General features: G+C 35.9%; 2 protein-coding genes across 6 annotated transcripts; both read right to left on the bottom strand.

The window, feature by feature from the left end:
- LOC133532554 (GDNF-inducible zinc finger protein 1-like) lies at window positions 1-17,981 on the bottom strand. The gene is made up of 13 exons (XM_061871281.1): window positions 17,688-17,981; window positions 15,341-15,469; window positions 14,106-14,753; window positions 13,889-14,023; window positions 13,431-13,558; window positions 11,195-11,269; window positions 9,444-9,573; window positions 9,016-9,213; window positions 7,377-7,483; window positions 4,262-4,325; window positions 2,648-2,749; window positions 2,136-2,234; window positions 1-384 (listed from the first exon to the last, which is right to left on the bottom strand). The coding sequence occupies exons 1-13, from the start codon at window positions 17,832-17,834 to the stop codon at window positions 187-189; spliced, it is 2,160 nt and encodes a 719-aa protein (XP_061727265.1). The 5' UTR covers window positions 17,835-17,981; the 3' UTR covers window positions 1-186.
- A 1,762-nt stretch (window positions 17,982-19,743) lies between these two features.
- Window positions 19,744-24,749, bottom strand: LOC133532570 (zinc finger protein 431-like). Of its 5 annotated transcripts, none has more exons than XM_061871308.1 (3): window positions 24,246-24,749; window positions 22,194-22,295; window positions 19,744-21,176 (listed from the first exon to the last, which is right to left on the bottom strand). In XM_061871308.1, the coding sequence occupies exons 1-3, from the start codon at window positions 24,511-24,513 to the stop codon at window positions 21,106-21,108; spliced, it is 441 nt and encodes a 146-aa protein (XP_061727292.1). In that variant the 5' UTR covers window positions 24,514-24,749; the 3' UTR covers window positions 19,744-21,105. The 5 variants fall into 5 exon arrangements, with proteins under 5 accessions (XP_061727292.1, XP_061727293.1, XP_061727294.1 ...); XM_061871309.1 differs by having other exon boundaries at window positions 19,744-21,080; XM_061871310.1 differs by having other exon boundaries at window positions 22,239-22,295.
- Between the last annotated feature and the right edge of the window lie 114 nt (window positions 24,750-24,863).

Raw genomic sequence — 24,863 nt, 5'->3', positions numbered from 1 at the left:
AAAAAAATTAAGTATAATTTTATTAATGTCTATATTATATTATGTATATAAATATTTACGATGAAAACTTATTTATGCGCTGTAAAGCTGCCTTACCACTGAGGTGGAGCGGAGATAACAACCAATGCTAATAATTCCCTACATCTGCTCCGCTCCATCTCAGTGGACCTAAGCAATCACAAACAACTATTGTTTAGTATGAGTGAGCACTAGCGTGTCGCTGCTGGGCGTGGTGTGGCCGCTCTTGGGCCGCTTGGTGCGGTCGCGCTTGGGCCACGGCTGGCCGTGGTGCACGGTGTTGACGTGCGTGCGCAGCACGGCCTTGGTGGAGAACACGCGCCCGCAGATCGAGCACGGGACGTTGGCACGAAGGCCTTGGTGCGCCTGTGTGAAAAAAACTTCAAAATTATCTACCTTAAAGTAATAAAAAATATATTAGCAAAGATAATTTGAAATAGAGGTGGATTGTCAAAGAAAACTTTGAAGCCATAGTAAATTTACTGCCATCGTTCGACAAATGATTCTCAGGAATAAATTTGACTAAAGATTTTTATGACTTCCAATCTGTGCATAAAGTGTTATGACAATTAAAAATATGACAAAAGTTGTTATGCGCCCAGAGGGAGTCCCGTTAAATTTTTTAAATATCAAAAAGTCGCTCGAAACGATGTCGCCATACCGTCGGCCTCTGACCTATCAAATGGCGCCACTTTTTGATATCTAAGAAATATCAGTAAATTAATAAGGATCAAAGTCAAATGGCGTTCTAAAAGTTTTAACCATGTTTCGAAAGATATCAGTACATTAGCTGTAGCTACAAAGTTTTCTTTGACAATCCTCCTCTATTTCAAATTTCCTTTGGTATTAGTAAAATTTGAAATGTTCACAGCACGCTCTTTCATTTTAAATTGTCACACGGTATAGTTTGAAAACTTCAATTTTTTATTACAATCTTTTATTTAACTTGCCCTGTTATATGGGACAAATCTTGTCTGTGGAAAAAAGTACAGTCAGCGATAAAAAAAAATTGCCAAAAACTTATTGATTTCTTATTTCACAAACAACCTTAACGAAAACTGAAAAGATATTCAATTCCATTAGAATCTTTATTTTCACAAATCAAAATTGCATTGGTCTTAGTAAGTGTTTACGTCTAGGCGGCTAGATGTTAAGGCGACATACATCTAGGAACCTGTATAATTTGTCAATTCGCTATTTTGCGATAAGACACAATTGTCTTATCTCTACTAGGGTGTCCCTACATCAGTTTATTTTATCCCAAAACACTCTGAAAACAAATTTCAGGTAATTCCAGTACCTGCAGCCTGTGTCGACTTTCATGCGATTTTCCCATACAATGTACGAAAATACCCTTTTTTCGTATCAATCGCGTATACTACTGCCGTATTTTACAAAAAAATCTCGATGCGAACAGAAAATCAATAAAAATATATTACTGTCTGACCAAAATGTTCTATAGTAATTTGTATGGGAATTTGAGTTGCAAGTCGACACGGGTTACTGTTACAGGTATGTCCTGATTTTTTTTTTGAGGTTTGGGAGTAGTATCATTATATATAGGGGGTATGTGTATTTGAAGTTAAAAATCGCAAAATAAGGGACATCATAATCTCTACTGTTAAAATTTGTAAATTTTACTGTTTCTTTAATTTTTGAGATGTTCAATAATAGTACATTACGATACAAGTGCGAAAAATAGGAATAGTGGGGATACATTAAAACGCGACCGAAGGGAGTGTTTTAAATCGACACGAGTTGCGAATTGCCTATTCTCACATGTATCGTACAACATTTTATAGTACATATGGCCCTTTAAATTTTCCACATAGTTACGTAATGTTTTAACCTTTTGACCGCCACCGTCGGCTATGGCCGACATCTGAATGACTTGCCAAGGACGCCAACGACGGCTACATCCGACAGTTTCGCCAATGCAATAGGGACTAACGTGGGACTCTGTAAAGTTCAATTTCGCTTAAATAATCGTCATAGCCAGCGTCCGGGGCACGGCATTTTCCTTTGTCGTCTGGCGTTCAAAAGGTTAAGTATCGCACTAGTGCGGTAAAGTAGCACCATATGTACTATGTTTATGTTATAATTAATGGGTGACTCACAGTTTTGTGGTGTCGGTTGAAGTTCCCCTTCAGGCTGAAGGCGAGCGGGCACTCGGGGCACTGGTACGGTTTCTCCCCCGTGTGTGATCGGATATGCTCCTGAACGCACAAAAAATGAATTATTCCATCGATTAATTAGTCATAAATTCATCGATTCACATTTTCGTGCGCAAGATAAACTACCCATCCCTTTCTAATTAATACAGTTAGAAAAAGGTGCCGTGCACTCGTGCTAAGCGTACCTGTGTATTTATAAAAGTGAGAAACTCTTCACCCGCGACATGTGTAAAAACTAAACGTTTACCTTTAAGGGATGCACCGTTGCAAGGGATTAGGACCGTTTTTCAGAGATGACAGATGTTACAGGTGTATGGAGAAACTCAGCACCCTCGACATGTGTAATAAGTGAATGTTTATCTCTAGCACTGTTTTTAAGGGATGACAGATATTGCAGGTGTATGGGAGAAACTCTACACCTGCGATATGTGTCATGACATAGGCCTAACGCTTACCTCTAGCGCCGTTTTTAAGGGGAAGCTCTTCGGGCAGATATTGCAGGCGAACGGCTTCACTTCCTGATGGCTGCGCTGGTGGTACCGCAGCAGGGTCGCGTTCTGATACAATGTTGTAGTAGTTAAATGTCGGATAGCGTTTTGATTCACTCATTATCTTATTAGCCATCAGATAAAACTATTCGTTATGTTATCGGAAAACTACTTCTAAATCTGAAGGTGTTATTGTATCCTTATTTATAACTGTAGCTGTGTTCGTCATATCCAGGGCCCGTACAGTCACGTCTGAAAATATCTATACGAAAAATATGCCAAAAATATGTATACACTACCTTAATATATGGGCAGTGTATACGATATGTCGTGTATACATATTTTTGGCACTTTTTTCGTGTCGATATTTTCAGACGTGACCGTACATGTCATGCCGTTGACGGAAAAATGACGTCACGCTACATAGAGTAGATTAGATGATTTATTTCACGAAAGACAATTACATAATAATTTGCATTGATGTCAAAAATATAAGAATTTCTATCATGTTCGTCAAAATAAAATAAAAATGAAAATAATAACAATACTAATGACAAAATTAAAGCTCCAATAAGGATTGTCAATACAATTAGAATAACAGTAAGTAAATACTTATAAAATCCAAAATATAAATATACAATGTCAAAACTTACGAAAATACAAGAATAATAAAAACAAAAACGATAAATAAGTCAATTAATCTCCAATAGGAACAGTCCAAGTATGATTCCAATTAGTCTTTCCGTAATAATTAATCATATCTCAACCTCTTTGGCTAACCGATATAGATACTTGACAATCAGTACAGAAAAGTCTGACTTTCATCTTGTCACTCAACTGAATAATAGATTGTTAGTTTTATGGAGAGTGGATTTAAAAGGAGTGAAATCTCTTATGGTAGAACTGTTGCAAGTGTCCAGCTGTCAGCTATAAATAATAGTTCCAAATCTCTCTAGATTAGCGCTAGAGTAGCTAAGAACCTAGGCGTTATTGACGGAGTGAAGTGCGCTGTCTATTTGTTTTTTTTTTTTTCAAGTATTCTAGGTATTGTAGCGCCACTTATTTAAGGTTTTTTGATGACACTTTTTGGTACATGGAGATTTAATTCCTTACCTCCACCTTCCATAGTTAGTTTATTCAATAATATATATTCTTGATTTTTAACAGTGCCTTTTACTTATTAAGCGCTAATTTTTCTACGCCTTAATAAATTACTTATTTCAATTCGTAGTGTGTTAAACAACTTCCAGTATGTTAAAATACATCATTTTTGCTTCAACGGCATGAAATGGACGATATATCCTTTATATTGTTACCTGTCGCTATATATTATAGATTTATCAGTAGGTAATCTAGTAATCTGTGGACGATGTTGCTGGCCTCACACTTCATTATTCCTCGTACTCTAATTATTTGTTAAAACCTTGTGTTACTGTTTTTCTCCAAAAAAAAAAGAGATTTAAAAAAACATGTTAGTTATTTATTATCTGTTTTAAATTTTATACTAAAGCAGGTTTATTATGGATGCAGATCCGATTCCATCATAATTAATGATTTTGACAAGTAAAACTTTAAATTTACCTTGGCGACGCGTCCGCACTGCTCACACACGAACACTCCTTTCGGCTGCGGCTTTTGTGCGTACCTTTGAATAAATATATATTTATTATCCGACGACCGGTCTGGCCTAGTGGGTAGTGACCCTGCCTATGAAGCCGATGGTCCCGGGTTCAAATCCTGGTAAGGGCATTTATTCGTGTGGTGAGCATGGATATTTGTTCCTGGATCATGGGTGTTTTCTATGTATTTAAGTATTTATAAATATTTATATAATTATATATATCGTTCTCTAAGTACCCTCAACTCAAGCCTTATTGAGTTTACTGTGGGACTTAGTCAATTTGTGTAATAATGTCCTATAATATTTATTTATTATTTATTTATTTATTATCAGACATAGAAGTTTATGTGGCAAAATAAAGTGATTGACAAAATCAAATATCGACATGTCTATTATCGATGTTACCTTAGCGTTACAGATATTTTTAACATTGTATAAAAAGATAGCTACCGCGAAATACACAACACGTTCGATATCTTCTTTGATACACCCATTGGTAGTTTTCTTATTTTTTGACACTGTATTCTACAGTTTACGTTTTTATTTTTAAATACTTAATACATGTAATTGATTTGCATTCTTGAAATTTCCCGGTAAATTACAGCAACTAGAATTTACATCTTTGAATTATTAATCTATGACTGACTTATCGATGTTATTATTGGTCATGTTTCATTTTCTCAAGCACTCGTTTTTGCCACAAAAACTTCTATGTCTGTTTATTATATTTAGGGTCTGTTTCACAATATCCAAGTATGAATAAGCTACTTGCCACTTATCTGACGAATAAAGTCATCGCTAGCGGTTCACAATCTTCTAATAAGCTTAACTGGTAGATAAAGTGCCAAGTTTTGCAGGAAGTTTTATCTGGCAGTTAATTTATTTGTTAATTAGCTATCCAATCAGACTTTGTGAACCCCCTTAAGACCTGTTTCACAATGTCCAAGTAACTTATTTGAAGAACGCTACAGATGACTTTATTCGTCAGATAAGTGGGAAGTAGCTTATTCAGAACTTTACTTAGATATTGTGAAACAGGCCCTTAATATTAGGTCATTACCTATGTAATCGGCGTTTTGTATGAAGAACTTTAACGAAATTCGATTTTTCATACAATAAATTTTGCGGATTATATTGTGATGGCATTTTCAAACCAAACAAATTTTTGCCAGTAATCTGAGACATTTTCAAGGCACATTTTCTATCTCATTTTTTTTTTAATCTGTCCCGACAGAAAAATATAAGTCATTTAAATACTCGAGCCGGCAGCACATGAAAAGAGCTGTTTTCAGGGCGATATTCTGAATACATAAAATAATAAAAGTAGCAAATAATTGTATGTAAAATCGTTGTTATGTAGCGCACTAATGAAATTAAAAAATACTTCGGAGTTACTATTAAAATAAATAAACTATGACATGACTAATACTTATGAACAAAAACGCCAATTTCATAGGTAATGACCCAATATTATACTCTGTATCTTTAGGTATTTAAATAAAAATAAACATAATCTAACCTCAAATGGCTCCTTAAGCCAGTTGAGGGTGGATGAAAACATTACATGAACAAATAATGAGGTTAAAGTCAGGTCGTTCAGTCACAGATCCAGACGGTTTTGTATTTGGTCGGTTAACCAATAAATTTTATAACTACCCGGAAATGTATAAATTGTTTGTTTACTTTATTTAAATACCTAAAGATACAGAGTATAATCATTAGATCATCACATAATTTCACTCTTGTTCACATTGTTCCCACGTCATAAGTTTTCGTCACTGAGGAGCGACGCCATAGGTATTTGTGGTTCGACATGAGAATTATCTGTTCGATGATAACCCTTTAATCCAACTATCCTCTTTATTCCTATCAAAACTATTTTAAATATAGCAAGGTTCTTAGGAATCTTTTAAACACCATAACAAATGTATCATCGAAACACAGAAAATTCTCCCGACTTTCTGATACCCACAAAGTCTGATGTATTTATAAGGAAAGAGGGCGATCGATTCTCCATACAAACGTAGTCCTCATATTCCTCCCTGGATGTATTTTAGTCAGAACTATGCCAGACCCTTTTTTTTTTTTTTTTTTTATTAAAAACTGATCGGCGATTGGCTCTAGTCACACCTGATGGAAAGTGAAGACAGGGCCTAAGATGGAGCTCACCGATTCAGTAGTAGCCTATTCACTAAAAAAAACACTAATATAAAAGTTAAGAGCGAAAAAAGTTTGATACTAATTTTTAATGCTTCTAACTCTTATAATATTTAAATAAGTTATAAACAAAATTTTTCGTACAAGCTTTTATAGCTGACTGTACTTTTCTTTCCACAGGCAACTAGTACTCATCGAGACAATTCTAAAAACCCCAAACACAATTAGGTTGCGTTGTTTTATCACGGAGTTACTATGGTCACCTTCTGCCTCCATCATCAGATCAGCTCGATGGTACCATAATATTGCATTCTCACCCGACTTATTTTCAGCTTCATCGGAAACCGGGAAGTGGGTCAAATTTAACTTGCAAGATTTGTCCTATACATACGAATAGGGCAAATTAAATAATAGCTTGTAAAAATCGAAAAAATCATACGCCCGACCGTATGATAAAAAAAACTTTTAATTCTTGCAAGTAATTACAATTTCAACATGATTTTAAAGTTGGAAGGAATGTACATCATTATGATAAGTAGTCAAAAATGTCAATATTTTTACATAAATTAAATTTAAAATCGAATTTTTAAATAACACTAAGCATATTCCTTCGAAGCAAGAACCCCTTCTCGGGTAGAGGCCTCCTCCAGAGAGAGCCAGTTAGATCCGTCTTGTGCTGTTAGAGTCCACTTTGGGCCAGCAATTTTTGGAATGTCATCGGACTATCGCATGTACGGTCGTCCGTCTTTGCGTTTGCCTATAGGTCCGGGCCACATAGCTATTTTTAAAACGCATCAAATTGTGTAGCAATATTTTCAATTATGCTCATACCCAGAGAGGAAAATGGGGACTACGTTTGTGTGGAAAGGCGGTTTCGGGGCGGTCGTGCCCTTCCGTCTTAATATGTAATATAGTCACCGCTTGCGCATAGCGCGGTCCATCTTGGTCCCGGTGTAGCGCTGGCCTAAATGCTTGCGCTTGTGGTGCAGCTCGCACGCCGCGGCGCTCGGGAACGACATACCGCACTAACAACAAAATAAAATCTCTTTGACAGACAGTTGCATTTGTACTGTTTCTACGCCAGCGAAATAACATGATTTGATTTAGCCATTCAAAAATTGGAAGAATATAACAGGGTTGTTTCCATCTACAAATCTTAGGGCAGAATTGTACCCCAATAAATTCTTTTGGATTATAAGAACATGTTAAACTACTTTTAGGGGACCTGTAATGACCATATTTTTGTAAATATTGAATTTAAAATATCTTTTGGCACACGTCACGTGACCAAACTCGAAACGTCATTGAAGATTCTGATGACGTCACAACTCTCGGATTGACACTGTTGACAGTTAGGCGATAAACAACAAATGACAAATGTCAGTTGACAGTTCGTATCTTCTACGTGTGTATGTAGTTATGTGTCAAACCGTAAACTGTGACGTCACACAATTTTCAAAGAGCGTTTTGGGCGCGAAAGCATCTGTCAAAATATATTTTGTTAATTGAACATATTTAAAGCCGTTTTTAGTATAAAAGTTGAATTTTAGGGCAACTTTTAGTTAATATAGAACGTAATACAAGCGTTTCAAAAAATCGGAAACAACCCTATTGTCGTATACCTCCTTTACGAATAAAAAAAATGAGGTCTAGCGTTGTATCCAAATCCCATTAGCCGGGCCCATACAGAGCGAGCGTACGCGTGAGGCAATTTACTCACGCACAAAACGGCCAGTGTAGACGTGTCTACACTGGGCGGTTTGTGTGGACCCGCCTATTGACGTATTAAAACAAACGGACGCCCATTGCCAAAGAAATATGTGAAATTATATGGAGGAAACTGACATTATAATGCGTTCTAATAGATGCTAATAACGCTTCTTTATAATTTTTGACAAGTATTTCATACAAAATTAAACTTAATGTGATACAATTTAAGTGTCAAATTAGCAAAGGCGGCAGGTTTCTAAACATTGAATACTTTATGGTTCAATGACGTTTTTGTAAGTTGATCATTTTATAAACGTCAAAATGAATAGCGAGATTAGCGAGTGAACGAATTTAAAATACCATGAATTTACGACGTATTAGAATAGAATAGAATATCATTTATTTCAGTATAAGTACACAGTTATAGAGGTACAATACATATAGAGAAAGAAAGAGAAAAAATGACTTATAACTAACTTGTACACTGTATATATTCACATTAGTTCTGTTAAGATATCAATAGACCTCACTGAAAGAAATACATGTCATCCTTATTTCTTATTATTTCGCTATTATAAGCGCATTTTTTCACAGAACATTTCGTCATGTTTGACAGTTGTCGTTGTCGACGGCCGAAACGAGACTGGGAGCAAAAGTCGTGCCCAAGCCGTTCGAGCATTACTTTTGTGGGACCATTTTTCAGCTGATTGAATGGAAAATCCATAAAGATATTGGATGACAGAAGAATCATAAAATACCATTAGACATAGAGAATATTAATTGTACTTATTGAAAAGTTACCTTTTTCAGACACCTGTCAGACGTGTTGGAAGAAAAGCTTACTAACCTCTGAGCAGTTATAGGTTTCTTTCGGATGTCTCTCTTTGACATGTTCCCGTAGCGCGTCCTCGCTCGCACAGTTCTCGCCGCACTGCTCGCACGGCCGCAGGTCGCCGTGCTCGGCGGCCGTGTCTGTGTGTCTGTTCAGTGCTTCTACACTGACAAAGTTTGCGGAGCACGTCGTGCACTTAAATTGTTGCGGTTTCTAAAAAAAGGAGACGCGTGTAAATAATGTGCTTACATTAGTTTTATTAGTAGCTGAACTTAACTAATCACTATTTTAGACTATAATAAAATAGTAGTTTATGTGATTGCTACATAATGAAAGGAATTAAAATATGAGTGTGGGTTTATGAAACGAATTAAATGAGTTTCATAAAAGTATCACACGCGCCACGCGTGTGACTGAGAGAGATGTACACCCGTCCCGCTCACCTCTGCATGCGCCCTGCTCTTGTGTAGCTTCAGTCCCAGCTGGCCGACGAACGTCTCTCCGCACACGTCGCACGCGGCATTCAGCGCGGGGTGCGCCATGCGCACGTGCGACAGATACGTTGAACTTTTACTGAGAAGAGATTAGAATAATTAGTTTACCCATTTCTTCTTCTTAGTCGTATACTCTTGTCAGAGTAGTCGTGGTCATTGCGGTCGTTGTACGGCTTTTTTCGCTGTTTCCCGCCATGCTTCTCTATTTATTGCCTGCCGCGCGCACAGATTCAGGGGTGACCCGGTGAGAGCTTTCACTTGGTTGGTCCATCGCATTGAGTGCCGCAAAGACCCATTTAGTGGACATAAATGGTGTCGAAAATTATGAAAAATTGAACCCTGTCACTTTGAAATAAGGTTCAAATTCTCTGTCTTATGGCTTTTGAGAAATCCGTGTATCAAACGACATCAACGTGCTCGTGAGGCATGTTTCTGCACTACGATTCTGCTTGAATAGGGTTGTTTCCAATTTTTTGAAACGCTTGTATTACGTTCTATATTAACTAAAAGTTGCCCTAAAATTCAACTTTTATACTAAAAACGGCTTTAAATATGTTAAATTAACAAAATATATTAGGACGGATGCTTTCGCGCCCAAAACGCTCTTTGAAAATTGTGTGACGTCACAGTTTACGGTTTGACACATAACTACATACACACGTAGAAGATACGAGCTGTCTACTGACATTTGTCATTTGTTGTTTATCGCCTAACTGTCAACAGTGTCAATCCGAGAGTTGTGACGTCATCAGAATCTTCAAAGACGTTTCGAGTTTAGTCACGTGACGTGTGCTAAAAGATATTTTAAAATCAATATTTACAAAAATATGGTCATTACAGGTCCCCTAAAAGTAGTTTAACATGTTCTTATAATCCAAAAGAATTTATATGGATACAATTCTGCCCTAAGATTTGTAGATGGAAACAACCCTATTAACCTTTTAACCGCCGTAGACTGATATATAAGACATACAATATCCAGATCATTTCGCCGTAGTTTGATAAATAAGACAAAAATTAGGTTTGGTTTTTACTGGATATTCACTCTACTCGCGAAATTTACTTAGATTTTTTTTATGATACAGGCGGCAAACGAGCAGATGGATGGTAAGCGATTACCGCCGCCCATGGACACCTACAATACCAGAGCGGTTGCAAGTGCGTTGCCGGAATTTAAGATGGGAGTACGCACTTTTCTTGAAGGTTGAAGGCCGTATCGGTCCGGAAATACCGCAGGCGACAGTTCATTCCATAGTTTATGGCGAAAAGAAGCGACAGGGATTAATCCGAACGATTCCTCGTAGTATATATTTAATTTATAACACATATAAAGGATTACACTACTAAGTGAATAACTGTAAACCCGCAATGTTTCATTAATATTAGGTTTGTAAACGAAAAACGTGTTTCTATATAGCATTACTTTTTTCTATAAAACTTCATTAGAACAATGGAAGGTAGAGGCAAGGAACAAAATCTCCTACACTTAGGCAAAACTGTTGCAAAAGTGACAAGACATTAATATGCATAAACATACTTAAATACGTCTAACCATAAACATACATAACAAATATTAATTAAATAAAGAAACAACAGTATCATTAATAAAAATAAAAAAAACTAAGGAAGAGAAAGATAGTATTCCTTAAGGTATGAATAGTATTTTTCCAGAGACAAATAATACACCAGAGAATACTTACTTGAAAACCTTCCCGCAGTGCTGGCACTCGTACGTCTTGCCCGTGTGCATGGCGTGGTGCCTTCTCGCTTGATACCTGGATCGACAAATTATAAAAGTATATACTCGTACAAGTAATCAAGACGATTTATATACAAGTCAATACAATATTTACAGTAAAAAAAAAATATATAAATATTTTTTACTTAAAAATCATTTTGTCTTCGGTTTGTTTTCGGTACAATACAATACAACAGCCAACGTCTGGGTAAATTTTACATTTAGATAGATAATTACTACAATATAACAGAGATGTATATTTTATTCTAGTTCCACAGGTGGAACAAACTAAGTACTTGGGATATGTCGTTGACTCAGGGTTAACATGGTCCTCTCACATAGACCAGCTTTGTGACTCACTTTCTTCTGCGTGTTTCGCCCTGTCCAGACTCGCGCCAAGCCTATCTCCAAAAAACCTGAAAAAGGCCTATTACGGATACTTTCACTCCATCCTCATCCGAGGCGTTGATCTCTGGGGTCTGGCCGCAAATCGTGACAAGGTTTTCAAAATTCAAAAACGAGCTTTGCGTGTTATCTCCAACAAACCGTTCGATCACCCCGCCAAGGAACTATTTAAGACCCATAAGATACTAACACTACCCGCCGTTTATATATTAGAAGCTTGCAAATACGTTAGAACAAACCTTAAAACATACATAAAAACCTGTACCCGCGATGTAAATAGCCGCAGATTGCCCGTACCAGTCGCTCCTATTCAACGACTCGCGAAGGTCCGAAAGTCATTCAGTGTTATTGGGCCCAAAATATACAACAAAATTCCTAATGACATTAAATTGACTGAAAGCGACTCGTTATTCGCTAAAAAACTTAAATGTTTACTACTAGACCAAGCATGTTATTCTGTCGATGATTTTATGAAGGAGATAATTTAAAAAAAAAATATATTGTAATAACTATTAAGGAACCGTAAACTTTCATTGTTAATTTTTATATAGAATTATGTATAACTGTGACCTGTAAAAAAAATTTTTACCAATAAAGAAACTAAACTAAACTAAACTATATGTAGTCTCTATGGTTAAGAATTCATTAAATTTGGAAATGTAAAAAGGTGTCTCAATGTCCGACAAAATACTAATAGGTGCTAAGAAGATTTATAGGTGTAAAGGCTCTCCAAGCGGCCAAACGCAATTATATGAAATAAGTGTTTCGACACAAAGTTTTTTAAAGGTTCATTTTTTACTTTTTAAAAACGTCTCCTCGCACAGTACGTCTGCATGTATGGGCTCGGAGCAGAATTGTAAGTACATTGGCAGAGCCGTGCTGCTTTCCCTATTAATAGCCCTTTCCACATATATTTTTTCCCTATTATTTCTTCTTTCAGCACAAACGGGTTTTCTTGTGTTTGGATTTAGCTATTCTAAAATATTTTCTTAAAAATAAAATTAAAGTAAACTACATTAGTATTAGCACTAAACCTTGGTAATTTTTTAATATGAACATTATTTTTGTACAAATGGGAGAACCTCAAATAATGATCTGACTAGACGAGAACATGTGCATATAAAAAATAAATAATAACTATGTTTGAAATGACATTGATATGTCACAGTTTCAATTGTTTGGTTGAGTTAAATGTAATGCCCGTGTTACAACAACGCTACATGCAACATTTAATTACTTTTTATAAAAATAAAAATAATATTAAAAATAGTTTCTTTTTCGGAAAATTAACAATGCCGTGTAGCAGTGTTTTCACATCTACCAACTTTTTGGTAGATCTACCTATTTTGCCAGCGTTCTACCTATCTACCTCCCTTGGCCTGAAATCTACCTATTTTTCAAAATGTTACAATTGTAAGCAATTCTCAATACATGTGACGGAACATTACTTAATTTCTACCGAATTTAGATTCGATGTAGTGAAAAGTTGCCAAAGAAACAAATTATACAAGCAGGTTCATTACCTACAAACAATGGAAATCCTATTATTGTTTCAATTTCTTTTATAAACATGTGTACTAACATAACAATATTAAAAACTAATAAATAATTTGAAACATTTAATACACATTTTTAATCATTAAAATGTACCTACTTGCTATTGAGTGGTACATCTACCTACTTTTCATTTTAAAACCACCCATTTCTACCTATTTTTGCACCCTATTCTACCACTTCGGCAAAATTGTATGTGACAACACTGCATAGGGGGCTAGTATGTGTGGTGCCCTAACCTGTCTCTGGACACATAGTTGCACTCGTTGCATATAAACTTCAATCGATGCACGTCCTGGTGGCGTTGACACATGCATTTCAGCTTGAAGCGCATACCGCAGATCTCGCACGGATATTGGCCTTCGCTCTAAAAGTAAAATAATTAGAAATTTATATTTGAGGTAAATTGTTGCATGATTTTTTTTATATTCAAATAAAAGCATGATGTCGCGATCAGTTAAAGACAAAGAAGTTGCTATTTTGACAGTAAAATATTGCGTTTTTAAATAAAATATATGCAATCAAATGGTACTATTTTTTTTATATGGAAGTTAAAACATTTTTGAAACCTATTTTAATAATTTCCATATTTTTATAATTTCCAATTTATTGTGATAAATTTCACATTTTCTATCTATTTAACAAGATTCTGTTATTAATTCATCATTCCTATTATAGCCATTACGATGAAACTTACAGGGCTGTGCCGCAGCAGATGGTTGTTGTAGGCCGCGTCTGCGTCGAAACCTCTCCCGCAGTCGTCACATCGAAAATTAGACTCTAAATAATTCCTCGTCTTCTTCCGTAGGTTTATCTCTTCCATTTGCTCCTCCTGCACACACAATCTCTCTATAAAATACATACAAGTAATCAATATCAATAAACATTTCTTCATGTACTGTCATGGTCCTTACCTTGGTTAAAGTCACAATTTTAACTGCATGAGCGTTCTCAAACTTAGCAAAATCGAATATAGGCATGTTGTCATTGGCTGGATCCCTAAACTTCCTTTTGCCCTCCTTCTTTCTTCTCCTTTTTACTTCTCTGCCTGTCTTTGTGTCTTTCTTAGCTTCTTTTTTTAAACCTACTTTCTTTTTAACGGCAGTTCTTTTCACTGGCGTTTTAGCAATTATGAAATCTCTATCGCTATCTACATCATCAATATTATCATCAGATTCTATTTCTTCTTTCTTAGTTTCAACTGCATATTCATCATAATTAATGCGCTCAATTTCAATTTCGGTTTTAATTTTAGTGTCTGAAATACTGACTTCAGGTTCATCGTTGTTTTTAATTTTAATTGCTTGGGGTTTCTTGGCTGTTACAATTTTTCTTTTCCTATTCCTAACTGGTCTTTTATCGTCAGTTTTTTCAACTTCTTCTTTCAAATCAGTCTTGCCTATGATGCCGTCGATGTCTACTATGTCTATATTGTCTATGTCAGGTTCATGTTTTATGTCTTCTGCTGGAGCATCTTTATAGTCTGTGGTTTCGACGTGGGTAATTGCGAGATTAAGTTGGATGGACGGAGGCTTTATTCTGCTAATATTTTGTGTATCGAACTAGAAAATAATTGAAAAATATTAAAATTAATGAGCATGCTCAAAGTAAGTACTATGTTGGTAAACATATTCATTTCAACAATCCATATTATTTTTATTAAATATTTCGATTAGTGTTTTTTATGTAGTCATACAATTATTTATATTATATACACATTTGTATTTAAATCAATAATAACAAATAAATATTATAGGACATTATTAGTAAGTAACATTATCAGTAGGAGTAAGCTCAATAAGCCTCGTGTTGTGGGTACTTAGACAATGCTATATATAATGTATAAATATGACTTAGGAATCCATACACATACTCATCACACGAATAAATGCCCCCCCCCCCCCCTTCACTACTAGGCCAGACAGGTTGTCAATATTTCATTTCATTTTCTCTATTACTAGAATCAATTACTGAGTTGAAATTGCAATTCTCTTGGAGCTTAACTAGCTACAATAAAAAATGTAAATAGCCGGGTCCTCATGCACGAAACGGCCAGTTTAGACATGCCTCGGCCGATGTGGCGCACTCGGTCGAGGCACATCTACACTGGCCATTCTAGGCCTGCCTATTTACATAGAGAAGAGCTTACCTTTTCCTTAAATAATACCAATGCGAGCGCTTGCTGTGCCTCCAGACACATGTCTCTGAAGGATGCGCATTTAAGAAGCCGCGCGCCGCAGTACGCGCATAGGTGCTGCGGCTGCCTGTCCTTGACAACCTACAATCAAAACATTTTTTGTCGGTGACTGTACTTTCTCTCTCAACTCTCGTATATGTATTTGAATTGTGAAAGTGAACACCGATATTGGCGAATTCACCCTGTGCAAATTGGCAGGGAGTAAAAGCCAGTAAAAAGTTTACTAGATTCAAAGTTTTCGAGAAGACCGGCTATGGACAGGAACCACTGGAGAGATTTAGAGGAGGCCTTTGCCAGGAGGCAAACTGAGTTGCGAGATATCAAAAATCAAAATCAAAATCAAAATATTCTTTATTCAAATAGGCCTAGCAACAAGCACTTTTAAATCGTCAAATTTTACAAATATCATCTTAATCTAAATATCAGAGCAATTTATTGATGCAGTTATTATTGTTCTAAAAAAAACATTGAACTATTATAGATATGGTAAACTTAATAATAAGAATTTCATAAAAAGATCGTCATACATCAAAATTGTATAAAAATACTAGTCTAGAACCTTTCTAGAATAAAATCTAAATGTCAAAAAATACGGTATATATATATTGAATTATCAATTTCATCATTAATAACATAACAATAAATAATTCATTCTTTACAATCACACTTAATCCCACGGTGTTTCATCATTCATGTAGTCTTGTGTGCTATAATAGGCTTTAGAGATAAGCTTACGTTTTACATAATTTTTAAATTTACTAACAGACAATTCAGTTATAATATTAGGAAGTTTATTGTAAAATCTTACACAATTACCCATGAATGATTTCTTAATTTTATGGAGCCTAGTGAAGGGCACTGCGAGCTTATGCTTATTTCTAGTATTAATATTATGTATTTCACAGTTTTTCTTAAAACTGGCAATGTTTTTATGTACATACAGAATATTCTCATAAATATATTGACAGTGTACTGTCATTATGTTAATGTCCTTAAACTTATCTCTAAGTGTGTCTCTATGGTACATTTTATATATTGCACGAATAGCCCTCTTCTGCAGAACAAAAATGGTATTTATCTCTGAAGCACTACCCCATAGTAAAATACCATATGACATAATGCTATGAAAGTAACTAAAGTAAACTAATCGAGCTGTTTTCACGTCTGTTAACTGACGGATCTTGCTCACTGCAAAAGCTGCAGAACTCAGTCTATTCGAGAGATTAGCAATATGGGGACCCCATTGTAGTTTAGAATCTAAAGTTATACCAAGAAAAACTGTGCTATCTACTAGTTCCAATTCCTCATCCTTGACAATGACACCTGTTTGCTCATTCCTTATGTGACTTGTAACAAACTTAATGCACTTAGTCTTTTTCTCATTTAACAATAAATTATTAACATTAAACCAATTTACTACTTTAGAAATAGCATTGTTTACATCACTGCAAGCTTGTTGCTGTCGTTTGACTTTGAAAATAAGTGAAGTATCGTCTGCAAACAATACTATGTCATGGTGGGTCTTTACTAGGTAAGGCAGGTCATTAATGTAGATAAGGAACAGGAACGGCCCCAATATTGATCCCTGCGGTACACCCATAGAGACCAATGACCCCGGTGATCGCTGTCCACTATATAATATAATGTAAAAAAAAAAACTGTACCCTATCGCAGTAATAAAGGCTATTTTATTTTATTTTATTTATTATAGACTCAAAGTTTAAGGTTTACTTTTTTCTCCTATTAGGATTGAAAGAGCGCATGTTTTTTTTATAGGTAAAACTTAATCCTACCTCTCATTATCTCTGAAAATGTTAAAATACATACAGTATACATTTATTTGAGCTTTATTGAATAAATACAGATAATTTTTATAGTTTTGGTACAGTCAAGTGCAAAAATATGTATCGAAAGAATCATCTCATAAATATGGTACTACGCTCTTATTGCACTGGAATAAGATGCTATGGGACATATTTTTGAGTAAGATGTGTACACCCATATTTTTACACTTGACTGTACATATGTTTAAATTTCATAGGATTTTTCTGTTGTAGACCTCTTCTGAGTAAAAGCCTCCTCTTTGCTCTCTTGGGATTCAAGGTAAGGTAAGGTTCAACCTCACACATTGTACGGTTGCGCCGTAATAAAAAATATGTAACTTATTTCTAATAGATTTTATACTAAAAACAGTAGTCAGATCGAAAAAACTGTCATTAATCATAAGAGACATTGTTGATCAGCATTACGTTAACATTTTAATCCAACAGAACATCCATATCTTGCAGTTTATACTCACAGGAGTTCCAGTGATGTGAGCGAAAGCGTCTGCAAGCTTGTATTCATGTATGTTGAACAATCTCCCGTCGGTCGACAGGCAGGCGCGGCAGCATAATAACGCGTCCTCATTTGAGGACTTGTCATCTGCATTATGTGTTATATCCATGATTCCACTTTACTCTACCGTTAAGTTTTAATATTGATCAGTTTATAATTTGTACGCTTTTGGCCATTGTTTCTCGTTTCATAGAATAAAAGAGAATAAGAACACAAGCAAGCGACGTAATGATTGATTTGACAGTTCGCTTGCTATGTTGTCACTGTCAGATTTGGTGCGTTCGGAAATTTTAAGCCATAAGGCAGGGGTTCCCAAAGTGTGCGCCGCGGCGCCCTGGTGCGCCGTAGAAAGTAAAGAGGGGCGCCGTGAGTTCTATCATTATCCGAAACCACAAATATTCGCGGGTACCTATTTGAGCGCTCGCAGCGGTAAATAATATAGCGTCGTATCACTCTTTTTCGACCGTGATTTTAAATTTACAAGGGCGCCGTTGCAAAATACTAAACTTATAACTGCGCCGCATGTTGAAAAAGATTGGGAACCCCTGCCATAAGGCCATTACAGACGGGATTTTTTCCGAATCTGATTAAAGTGTCTGTTAAAAACAGATGGTGTGGTCGCGAACACCGATATGGCTCGCCGATTCCACTTTATTTGACTGTTAAGCGCCAATTAAGTCATTTTAAGGTACAGCGCCACTTACATTTTTTTTTTCGTCCATCTGGACAAGCGCCACTTACATATCCGTCCCGATTTCGGGCCTGATGATCGTTTTCCGTTTCACGGTGGTGTGGATCTATTTGGCACTTTAAGATAAAGCGACAATTACATCGACACTTCCCGATATCGAGCCCGAAATCAGTCCAGATTTCGGGCCTGATAATTGTTTTCCGTTTCACGGAATATCAGCAAATCGTCTCTGTCAAAACTGTTCCATGTTCGGATTTCGCGGTTATAGCCCTGGCGATAATCGTTTTCCGTTCCACGGAATATCAGCACATCGTTAACGATATTTGAAATGTAAAAAATACTTTGTCTTACGCTACCGATTCGCGAGAAAGCTCTACGTCGCGGCGTTTTCTCGCCTGTCGACTGTCGCGCCCATCATGGGCTAGCCGCCTACTTGAAAAATAAACTATCTATATCTTATCTTTATTAAATTATAGGTAATCGAATCATGAATAGTTAACTAAAAATGTAGTTCTATTATATAGATAAAGATTTATAAATTAAAAAAAAAAACATTATTCTACGAATACAATAATAATTATATAATAGGCGGGTCCACACAGAGCGAGGCAATTTCTTCGCGCACAAACCGGCCAGTATAGACGTGCCTCGGCCGAGGCGGCGCGCTCAGGCGAGAAAAACGCACGCGCTGTATGTGGACCCGCCTAATCATTAGATTTCTGTAGAAATAATGTTGCAATTGCAATTAATAAAATTATTAAATATTCAATATGGACCCCTCAACAACATCAAATCACAGAAGTATCCACTTCCAAAAGAAACTATAGCTTTAAAACAATCACTTCATTATAGATCATCTCATTCACGAAGACGCGTGCTTTGGTTCATATTGTCATACATACTATTATTTTTGTGAATGACAATCTATATTCAGCCACGACGTCACATATGGACGATGGCGAATATTTAGTATTTTGTAATGAAGTAGCTCTTAACATAATATAATTTCAGGTTCATAGATCCAGTTACAAAATATTACTGGCATCAGAATAAATGAGGTGATAACTCTGCATTGACATATATCTAAGGACGGGCCTTCCTGGTGTCACTCGCGAATTCGAGCCAATCGTGCAGTCTAGTGCAACTAGTTGCGACTGATCGCGCGCGTGATGCGAACTCATCAAATCAATCGCGTTGTGGCGTGAGACTGCACGATTGGCTCGAATTCATGTGCGTGACCCCGCTGTACTGGCCCTATTCTTATTGCCTGTAAGGCCCGTCCTTAGATATATGTTATTATATATTGGATTGGATTAAAACTACTAAATTTTGTAGATTTATTTTATTGGAACTCAACAATACACAAGACACAACACACCCCAGAGAGACATTCCATTTCACACATACTACATATGTCAATGCAGCTGAGTATAATTTTAAAATGTTGATATCTTCCGAATAACACGGAATCAGCAAGTGGTTTTAATAATTTTTTATTTACTACCATTGGTGAAGATTCTAGACATAGAGATTTTTATTTGCATACCAGTATAATACATAGGTACAAATGACCCTGGAAAGAGTGTAGCAATACATGTTGTTCACAATATCTTACTTAGATAGTAGTTATTACAAATTTTCTAAATTGCACTTCCAACCAAGTAAGCAATAATAATGTTGCAAGTTATAACAAATAACATAGATAGTCTGTTTTAATTATAACTAAACTTATTACCTATGCTATGAACTAGTAAGTAATAGTACATTACTATAGAGTAATAGATGTATTCTATGAACCGCATTAAGTTTTTTAAGTACACAAAAATAGAAAAAAAAAACAATAAATTTTGGGGGTTCCCCATACTTAGAACTGAAACTCAAAAAATCTTTTTTCGTCAAACCCATACGTGTGGGGTATACGCGTGTAGGTCTTTAAAAATGATATTGAGGTTTCTAATATCATTTTTTTCTAAACTGATTAGTTTGCGCGAGAGACACTTCCAAGGTGAAAAAATGTGTCCCCCCCCCCTGTAATTTCTAAAATAACAGAATGAAAAATCTAAAAAAAATATATGATATACATTACCATGCAAACTGTCACCGAAAATTGGTTTGAACGAGATCTAGTAAGTAGTTTTTTTTTAATACGTCATAAATGGTACGGAACCCTTCATGGGCGCAGTCCGACTCGCAATTGGCCGCTTTTTGTCTAGTTTTAACTTTTTTTACAAGCTTTTATTTAACTTGCCCTGTTACTATATATGGGACAAATCTTGCAAGTTAAATTTGACCCACTTCCCGGTTTCCGATGAGGCTGAATAGGTTCAGTTCTAAGTATGGGGAACCCCCAAAAATGTATTGTTTTTTTTTTCTATTTTTGTGTGAAAATCTTAATGCGGTTCACAGAATACATCTACTTACCAAGTTTCAACAGTATAGTTCTTATAGTTTCGGAAAAATGTGGCTGTGACATACGGACGGACATGACGAATCCATACATTTTTGCTAAAAACTTCTTTCATATGAACGCATATCTGCTATACTGTATAAATATTATTTCACAACAAAATCTCGATGTGAACAGAAAACAAATAAAAAATTACCAATTTACTGTCAACCAAATATGATGTTCCATGCCTAAGCTGCTCCATGTGCACAAGGATTCTGAAATGGAAAGCCACAAATTTCTTCATAGTGGTTTGTGTGGGGATTTTAGATGCAAGTACCGAATTGCACTTGGGTTCCCGTTACAGGCATGACCTGAAAAATTTTAGTCAGGGTGTTTTGGGGTAGTATCAATATATTTAGAGGGTTGTCGTTATTATTTTTAAAGCCCCAAAATAAGGGACGAACTATTGTGTAGCTTTTTGTGTCTTTTAAAAGCACCTTTGTGGGCACTAGCATAACTACACAAGTCACATTTGTAAGGTTTTTCACCAGTGTGTTTCCTAACATGAACTTTCAAATTACTCATGTGGTTGGAAGCATAGCTACACTGGTCACATTTATATGGCTTTTCACCAGTGTGTGTCCGGACATGAGCTTTCAAATTATTCATTTGGCTGCTAGCGAAGCTACACTGGTCACATTTATATGGCTTTTCACTAGTGTGTATCATTACATGACGTTGCAAATTAGTTATTAGGCTACTAGCGAATCTACACTGGTCACATTTATATGGCTTTTCCTGAGTGTGTTTCCTAACATGAACCTGCAAAGTACTCATGGATCTACTAGCATAGCTACAGTGGTCACATTTATATGGCTTTTCTCCAGTGTGTTTCCTAACATGAACTTGCATAGTACCCTTGTACCTGCAAGTATAGATACACTGGTCACATTTATATGGCTTTTCTCCAGTGTGTTTCCTAACATGAACTTGCAAAATACTTTTGAAGCGGCAAGTATAGCTACACTGGTCACATTTATATGGCTTTTCACTAGTGTGTATCCTTACATGACGTTGCAAATTACTTTTTTGGCTGCTAGCGAATCTACACAGGTCACATTTATATTGCTTTTCCTCAGTGTCTTTCCTAACATGAACCTGCATAGCACTCTTGGAGCTACACTGGTTAAATTTATATGATTTTTCACCAGTATGTGTCCTTACATGAACTTGCATAGTACCCTTGTAGCTGCAAGCATAGCTACACTGGTCACATTTATATGGTTTATCCCCAGTGTGTTTCCTAACATGAACTTCCATAATACTCTTGCCGCTGCAAGTATAGCTACACTGGTCACATTTATACGGCCTCTCATTAGTATGCTTACTTAAATGCCTAATTAAGCATAGTTTTTCAACTGTTGTATATTTACAGTGGGTGCATTGGTAAGTTTCGTGTCCACCATTTGATTTCTTCTGTGGAGTTTGCCCTGTAACAAAAATGCCTTATATTACTAAAAGTAAAATATAATTAATCATGTAGCATTATACAGGATTCAAATATCTAATATCAGGCACAAGTTTAGTTTGAACCAGGGATAGACTAGGGGACAATTGTCCCACGTAGCGACATTGCGCGCCTTACATATAATTACATAGTCTAGGTGCTTAATTTTTGTGAATTTTTGATTTTCATCTGACTTGATCTTGTTCTCGTTGATAAAAAAATACTATAGTCTGTTCGGAAAGAGAAGAGTTGTGCAATGTATTCGGCCCCATACATCCCACGACTCTTCTCTTTCCACACATACCCTAGTAGCCAAAAAACAATAATAATCGGTAAATTTTTAGAGGTTGCACAACAATAACAAAGATTTTCTCAAATAATGAACGACTCTTCATCAGAGGGTAGAAAATGGTTTAAGGGGCTACCATCAAAGTGGAGAGTAGTATGATACTGAACCTTCCGCATATAAAGAAATTTTAAAATTAGTAGTAAATTTGGACTTTGGCTACTAGATAAATGTTCTAACCTAATTGTTATTTTTCTAAATAAAAAAGTGTTTACGTACCAAAAAAAGTCCAAAAACATTTGACATTGACAGTTACTCCATACAAAAATAAACTGTCATAGGGCTCATCATTGGTCGCGTCAGGTATAATATAATTTATATTGTAATTTCATATTATGAAAAAAAAAAATCTAAATGAGGCTAATATTGATATGTATCCAGGGCCTTAAGTTGTAAGTTAAACAACAACTTAGCCCCTTTGTAAAAGGAATAACTATTTCAAGGTTACAGACACGTCTTTTATCAATACAAGCTTTTATTCGTATCTGGCTTTCAGAAAAATTCTCTCCCTAAATCTAAAAAAAATTGTTGCAGTGTTAATCTTATTTGTGTTATATGACTATGACAAGTCTGCAACGATTTTGATAGCACCCGCAGTGCAAGGGTTATTTTAAACGTTAAACTTTTATTAAATTATGACGTATAAATAACACTTGCACTGCGTGTGCTATCACTATCAAAATCGTTGCAGACTTATCTTGGTCTAACTGTAGTATCTTTGGTATTTTCAAATATTTTTATTTATTAATGTTTATGTTGCAGTGTATTTAATATGAAGTTTTAAGGATAAAGATATATTTATTTGCAAAATGTAGTGGTAAACATAGTCTGTAAGTAATTTTAAGTGCGTACATTTTACTTAATGAAGCATGCAAACTTTCCTTATTAACTAGGTACTATAACTAAGTATAGCATATAAAAAGTTTAGAACAATATAACCATGCATTATAAATAAAATAAAAATAAAATAGCCTTTTATTTCTTGTGAAATTTTAACATTGTAACATTGTTGTTTAGAGTTAAGTTAAAATAATTTTAGAACCAACATCAAAAAACAACATAAGCAAACTTAATTAAATAAACTTAATTACTTATAGCTTCCCAATAGCAGTTCTAAAATTATTTTAAAATGAATTTTAATATGAAGCAAGAACCCCGTCTTCACAGGTGAAGGCCTCCTCCAGAGTTTTCCACTCATCTCTATCTTGAGCTATTCGCATCCAGTTTTGACCAGCAATATTTTTTATTTCGTCTTCCCATCTAGTAACAGGTTTTCCTATACCCCGTTTTCCTAGTGGCCCTTTCCATGACGTAACATTTAAATAGCTCCGCGGCACAAAGTGGAGGCCCCGCCCGCTTCGGCACAATGTGTGTGGGGTCATTTTGCAGAGCTAGTTCATCATCTATGTTTATTATCAATTGCTGGCTACTAGTAATAGTTAAAACCTACAAAAATGTTGACAGTCTTTATTTAGAGGCTTGAGTTCTTAAGCGTTGCACTTAAAAAACAAAATATGGACTCAACTGTGGACTTAAAAGACTCGGAAAGTATTTTAAGGGCAGGCTGAGTTAGAACCTACAACTAACCTGTTGGGGCGTGGCGCACGCTGCGCCGGTCCACTACCACGGGGCCAAGAACGGGCTCATCTTTCAGGGCGTGATCGGCGTACACCTTCACCGCCGCGTCCGCCGGGCTCCCGCCGAGCGACTCCTCTTTTACACACACATCATCCAGCAAAGACTCGGCTTTCACGGACACTTCCTCAAACATTGGCTTATCCGTTATAAACACAGCCTCACAGGGCTCAACCTTCACGCAAACACTCTCTGCGTGTTGTAACGCTGATGATTCCATCGTCAACTATGTGTAACCACTATTTGGTAATCCTAACGTAAACGTCAAGTGAGCAGAAGTAGGATCTTTGTTTATATATGTATGATATTGTATCAAATCCGTATAAAATGTATTTACAGAAGATTCTTACTTCCAAAGATACGCTACTATATAATTTCGAGGTTAAATAGAATTCCGCTGACAAATTTAACATTTTAACATTTTGTGAAAGCAATGGCGTGGCGTGCTGGCGTGCGTTCAAATATCCATTACGTTCCCCACAGATTGGCGTCAATCTGCAATTTAATCACCAATTTTGCATTTATGGTGATATTTGAGCGCTCGAAATTTTAAAAAATGCCCTCAAATGC

Source organism: Cydia pomonella, chromosome 27 (genome assembly GCF_033807575.1).
Source record: "Cydia pomonella isolate Wapato2018A chromosome 27, ilCydPomo1, whole genome shotgun sequence".
NCBI classification, from domain to species: domain Eukaryota; kingdom Metazoa; phylum Arthropoda; class Insecta; order Lepidoptera; family Tortricidae; genus Cydia; species Cydia pomonella.
Note: the sequence above shows the minus strand (reverse complement) of the source record. Positions and strands in the feature narration are given on the sequence as shown.

Excerpts from the sequence above, each read along its gene's own strand:
- LOC133532570 (XM_061871307.1), bottom strand. The coding sequence starts at position 24,513 with ATGGAATCATCAGCGTTACAACACGCAGAGAGTGTTTGCGTGAAGGTT. Across the intron at positions 22,296-24,245 it reads CGTGCGCCACGCCCCAACAG|GGCAAACTCCACAGAAGAAA; the intron begins GTTAGTTGTAGG and ends TTTTTGTTACAG.
- LOC133532554 (XM_061871281.1), bottom strand. The coding sequence starts at position 17,834 with ATGGATATAACACATAATGCAGATGACAAGTCCTCAAATGAGGACGCG. Across the intron at positions 13,559-13,888 it reads ATCTGCTGCGGCACAGCCCT|AGCGAAGGCCAATATCCGTG; the intron begins GTAAGTTTCATC and ends TTTTACTTTTAG. Across the intron at positions 2,235-2,647 it reads CCTTAAAAACGGCGCTAGAG|GAGCATATCCGATCACACAC; the intron begins GTAAGCGTTAGG and ends TTGTGCGTTCAG.